The following is a 6,000-nucleotide window of genomic DNA, read 5'->3' as shown; positions in this document are numbered from 1 at the left end:
AAATCATGAAAGTCCTCTTAGACTTTCCTAACACACAAAAAATGGTAACTGTCTATGTGGATGGATGTTAAGTTAATTAGACTTACTATGATTGCTGCTAAGTCGCTTCAGTCGTGTCCGATCCTGTGCGACCCCATAGACGGCAGCCCACCAGGCTCCTCTGTCCCTGGGATTCTCCAGGCAAGAACACTGGAGTGGGTTGCCATTTGCTTCTCCAATGCATGAAAGTGAAAAGTGAAAGTGAAGTCGCTCAGTCGTGTCCGACTCTTCGCGACCCCATGGACTGCCCCCTACCAGGCTCCTCCATTCATGGGATTTTCCAGGCAAGAGTACTGGAGTGGGGTGCCATTGCCTTCTTACTATGGTTAGTACATGCCTATACATAATAAAAGGTTTTCTTAGTTTAGTTTTCCAAAGTTGTTAGGATTTTCAGAACCTTAAAACCCTTCCTAGAATGTAAAGGCAGTATCAAATGCTCAGGGACCAGAGATTTTTCTTCCCATGTGGCCTTGTGCTTTGTGGAAAATAGACTAATGCTTGACAGCAGAATGCCTTTATTACTTATAACCCTAAATATTTTCCCAAAGAGACCTGGTACAGCCAGTCTTCAGGCTTTAATTCTTGATACCTTCTTCATTGGACTTATTTAAAATCTCATTTATTATTCATCAAATGTAGATGCTTTTATTTTTTACATGAGCACCCAGTGGTAGTGAATCATTTGATCAAAATACCAGAATCATTTAATATAGGTATCAGTAAAAGATGGACCCTGACAACATCAGATAACCATTGAAATTCTAACATCTGGAGTCAATATAGACTAACTGCAAATAACTTCTAACTTTAAGAAACTCTGGACATTTTCTTCTGTATGACATTTCTCTAAATAAATAAGACAAATGCTAGAGGCCTGACTGACACTTTTTTTTTTTAATAATAATTCTCTTTGATTGCACATACCATGACACATAAGTAATTTGCCTCCTGCTGCAAGCATTCTGATAATAATTCAGGTTATAAATTAGGGTGAACAATGGGGAGAGGTGGAAAACTAGTCATTGATAACTGTATTATTTTAAATCTAATTTATGCTATTTATTTTCTTTTTTTCTTTATGTGTCATTTTCCTAACAGTGAATGAGAAATATTGCCTATTCAGTAAGTGATTTCCATGAAGGAAAAACTTTGGCAAACTGGCTGCTTGCTACTTGCTTGATATTTAGAGATGAGGTCATGTGAGCACCCTGAGTAATTTTCCCCACAGACAGGATGGCATGAGGATACAGAGATGGATAACAATATCTGATTGATAGACCCTGACTTTCATCCTGAAATAAAGACTGGAGTATAACTGAGTCCTTGCCCTTTGGTATACAGCCCAGAGAACAGCAGCCACTTCTGATTTTTCTCTTTTCACTTGGGGATGGCTGGGAAGAAAGAAGAAGCCAGGTTTACTTGTGGGACCAAATTTCTTTTCAGACTTCTCCTTCGTTGTACCTGAGAAATAAAGGACAGATCAATTAATAACTGGATTATATGATGAACACAATTTTTTGGAGTCAAGTTTTACCACTAACTTTTGTAGAGTTATTAATCCTCCTAAAAGAGGATAGTTAAATAATATCCTAAACAAGGATAGTTAAATAAATAGTAGTTTAACTCTCTTGTGTGCCTCCAGGGTAAAAATGTGTTTAAAAATATACAGGAGGTGGGACTGGCTGCAGCAGGGCATGGAAGAAGAGCAAAGGCTTTAAAACTACTTAACTCTGCAGTTATCCATTCTTGGGATTTGTTGCCTGATCTGTAAAAGGTTAGTTAAAAGAAAACATAAAGAAGCTTCCTAGATTTTTGTAAGGTACAGATAAGTGAGTGAAGTCGCTCAGTCGTTTCTGACTCTTTGCAACCCCGTGGACTGTAGCCTACCAGGCTCCTCCATCCATGGAATTCTCCAGGCAAGAATACTGGAGTGGGTTGCCATTTCCTTCTCCAGGGGATCTTCCTGACCCAGGGATCGAACCCAGGTCTCCATTGCAGGCAGATGCTTTACCCTCTGAGCCACCATTCTATATTAATATCATCAGAGTCCACTGACTTACAAAGAAATAATAAAGTCAAGTGATGATCCCACAAATGAGAAAGTTTTCAATTAGATGTATTTTTAAGACATGCATATAAAAAGTTAAACTCATTTGATTTCAAAAGTCTAGGCTAAGAAATGTCTAAATTTGTCAGAGAGGAGACAAGATGGTATAGTAGAAGGACTTGAGCTTACCTCTTCTCATGAAAACATCAAAATCACAACTAACTGCTGAAAAACCATTAACAAAAAAGACTGGAACCAACCAAAAATGACAAGGAGATGATAGGAGGGGTTCATTTGCAATACAACCTGGCTCACCAGAGGGACAAAGCTCAGTTCTGCTGGCCAGAGGACAGGTACCAGTTCCTTCCACCAGGAACCCTGCACAAACCTCTTAGGCCAGACTCAGCTACCAGGAGCAAACACCAGAAGCAAGAGGAGTTACATTCCTGCAGCCTGCAGAATGGAGACAGTAAAAAGAAAGGCAAAATGAAATAGCAGAGGAATATGTTCCAGATGAAGGAACAAGATAAAACTTCAGAAGCTAAGTGAAATAGAGATAGGCAGTATACCCAAAAAAGAATTCAATGTGATGATAATAAAAATCATTCCATATTTTAAAAAATAATGGAAGCACAGATGAAAAAGATGCAAGAAATGTTTACTAAAGAGCTAGAAGATATAAAGAATAACAAAGTTGAACAATAGAGTAACTGTGATGCAAAATACATCAGAGGGAATCAATAGCAGAATAAAGGAGGCAGAAAAATGGATAAGTGAGCTGTAAGACAGAACAGAGTGACATGATATATTTAAAGTGGTGAAAGGGAAAAACTGACAACCAAGAATACTTCTATATAGCAAGGCTCTTGCTCAGATTTAAAAGAGAAAAGGTTTATAGACAAGCAAAAACTAAGAATTCAGCACCACCAAACCAAACTAGCTTTAAACAAATGCTCAAGGAACTTCTCTCAGTGGAGAAGAAGACCACAACTAGAAAGAAGAAAAATGCAAATGGAAAAGCTCACCAGTAAAGGCAAACATGCAGTAAAGGTAGGAAATCATCCACTGCAAATATGCTATCCAAAATTAGCAATGGTGGGGCTTCCCTGGCAGTCTGGTGGTTAAGATTCACGCTTCCAAAGCAGGAGGGGCAGGTTCAGTCCCTGGTTAGGGAACTTAGTTTTCCACATGCTGCACATCCAAAATAAACAAATAAAAATTAAAAAAAAAACAACAGTAATGATGATAATCAGCCAGTTCAGTTCAGTTCAGTCACTCAGTTGTGTCTGACTCTTTGCGACCCCATGAATCGCAGCATGCCAGGCCTCCCTGTCCATCACCAACTCCCGGAGTTTACTCAAACTCATGCCCATCGAGTCGGATAGGCGAGTACAAATGCAGAATATTGGAAATGCATTTGAAATTTAAGAGAACAGTAACTTAATCTTGTTTATATATGGGCTGCTATATCAAAACTTTGTGGTAACTGTAAATCAAAAATATACAATAGATATATACACACAAAATAGAAAAAAAAATACCAAAACAACACTAAATATAGCCATCAGATCACTAGAGAGGAGAACAAAAGAAGAAGGGAAGAAAAAAAGATGAAAACAAATTTAAAACTGAACAGAATGGCAATAAGAACATACATTTTGATAATTACCTTACATAAAATGATTAAATGCTCCAACTGAAACACTTAGACTGGCTGGATGGATATGAAAACAAGACCCATAAATATGCATTCTACAAGAGATCCACACTAGATCTAGGGACACATACATACTGAAAGTAAGGGGATGGAAACAGATATTGCATGCAAGTAAAACTCTCTAGAAGCTAGATTAATAATACTTGTAGTAGGTAAAATAGACTTTAGAATAAAGAGTTTTGAAAGAGACAAAGAGGGACATTACATAATGATCAAGGGATCAATCCAGGAAGAACACATAACAATTGTAAATATATGTGCTTCCAACATAGGAGCACCTCGATATATGAGGCAAGGCTAACAGCCATAAAAGGAGAAATCAGCAGTAACATATAATAGTGGAGGACTTTAACACCAACTTTCATCCATTGATGGATCATCCAGAAACAAAATCAATAAGGAAACATAGCCCTTAAATGACCCATTAGACCAGATGGACTCAATCAGTATTTATAGAGCATTCCATCCAAAAGCAGCAGAATACATATTCAGATGCACACAGAATTTTCTCCTGGATAGATCACTATAAGAAAAAATAATGACAATAAAATAAAACCCATGGAGGCTAGCTGATTTGCAACCGAACAAGCAGTGGATCACTGAAGAAATCAAAGAAGAATCTAAAATATACTTGGAGACAAATGAAAACATGATGATCCAAAACCAATGGGATATAGCAATAGCAATTCTAAGAGGGACGTTTAGAGCAATAAAAGCGTACCTCAGGAAGCAAGCAAAATGTTAAACAACCTAACTTTACACCTAAAGCAACTAAAGAAGAACTGATAATCAAACCCAAAGTTATTAGGAGGAAAGAAAGCATAAAGATCAGAGCAGAAATAAAGGAAATAGAGATGAAGAAGACAATAGAAGAGATCAATGAAACTAAAGGCTGGTTGTTTGAAAAGGTAAATAAAATTGATAAAGCTTTAGCCAGACTCATCAAGAAAATGAGAAAATAAAGGCCTGCTTCTCTTACGAGAGAAAGAAAAAAAAGAGAAAGAGGCTCAAATCAATAAACTTAGAAATGAAAAAGGAGACAAGAAACAACCCAGAAATATAAAGGATCATAAGAGACTACTGCCAGAAATTTATGCCAATGAAATGGACAAACTAGAAATGAACAAATTCTTAGAAAGGTAACAACCTCCCTAGACTGACCCAGGAAGAAATAGAAAATATGAACCTTCCAATCAGAAGTACTAAAATTGCAACTGTGATTTAAAAACTCCCAACAAAAGTCCAGGACCAGATGACTTCACAGGCAAATTCTATGAAACATTTAGAGAAGAGTTAACACCTATCCTTCTGAAACTATTCAAAAAAAAAAATCACAGAGGAAAGAACACTCCAAAACTAAGTCTATGAGACCAACATCACCCTGATACCAAAACCAGACCAAGTTACCACAAGGAAGGAAAATTAAAGGCTAGCATCATTGATGAATATGGATGCAAAAATCCTCAACAAAATACTAGGAAACAAAATCTAACAATACATTAATAAGACGATACACCACAGAGTGGATTCATTCCAGGGATGCAAGTGTTAGGTAGTTAGAATAGGGAAAAGGAGTCCGAAATGGCGGTGGTTAAAAGACCTGGAAGGGAAAGCCCGCGAAAATAGAACAAAGGAAGGTCCGAGAACCGGAGTGAGAACCTCAGGTAAAACAAACAACGCTCCTGCCTAAGCCAAATTTGCATAGGACAGGCCCAGGGGGAACAAAAAAAACATATAAAAAGAATAGTCAAAGCCCTCTTCTCTCTCTCTCACATGATGGGGCGCGCTCTTCTCTTCCCGTCTTTGGATCGAAGTGCCCTCACACCTCGAAGATGGATTTTCCTGCTATTATCTAAATAAATAGAGCTGTAACACTGAGCTGTAACACTGATTTATTTAAGAGCTATAACACGGTCTGTCCTCCGAGAGCTGTGACCTGCCAAGGGGCTTTAATGTCTGTCACTCGAAATCTTTGTTGTGATGAGACAAAGAACCAAGGAGCATACACTCGTGTGACACAAGGATTGTTTGGTATCCACTAATCAATCAGTGTGATAGACCACGTCAACAAGTTGAAGAATAAAAACTATATGATCACCTTAATAGATCCAGAAAAAGGTTTTGACAAAATTTGACACCCATTTATGATTAAAAACTCTCTAGAAAGGGGGCACACAGGGAACCTACCATATATGAC

The 6,000-nt window shown here is 37.8% G+C and overlaps 1 protein-coding gene across 2 annotated transcripts in view; it reads right to left on the bottom strand.

Moving 5' to 3' along the window:
• Positions 1 to 879: 879 nt before the first annotated feature.
• The window catches only part of WDR64 (WD repeat domain 64), a 122,095-nt gene continuing 116,974 nt past the window's right edge, over positions 880 to 6,000 (bottom strand). For both annotated transcript variants that reach the window (XM_043485765.1, XM_043485764.1), the window contains one exon: positions 880 to 1,500. In XM_043485765.1, coding sequence (XP_043341700.1) covers positions 1,417 to 1,500 — 84 coding nt within the window. In that variant the 3' untranslated portion in view covers positions 880 to 1,416. The remainder of the gene's footprint in view (positions 1,501 to 6,000) is intronic.

The sequence above is a fragment of the Cervus canadensis genome, chromosome 13 (assembly GCF_019320065.1).
Source record: "Cervus canadensis isolate Bull #8, Minnesota chromosome 13, ASM1932006v1, whole genome shotgun sequence".
Lineage (NCBI taxonomy): Eukaryota > Metazoa > Chordata > Mammalia > Artiodactyla > Cervidae > Cervus > Cervus canadensis.
Note: the sequence above shows the minus strand (reverse complement) of the source record. Positions and strands in the feature narration are given on the sequence as shown.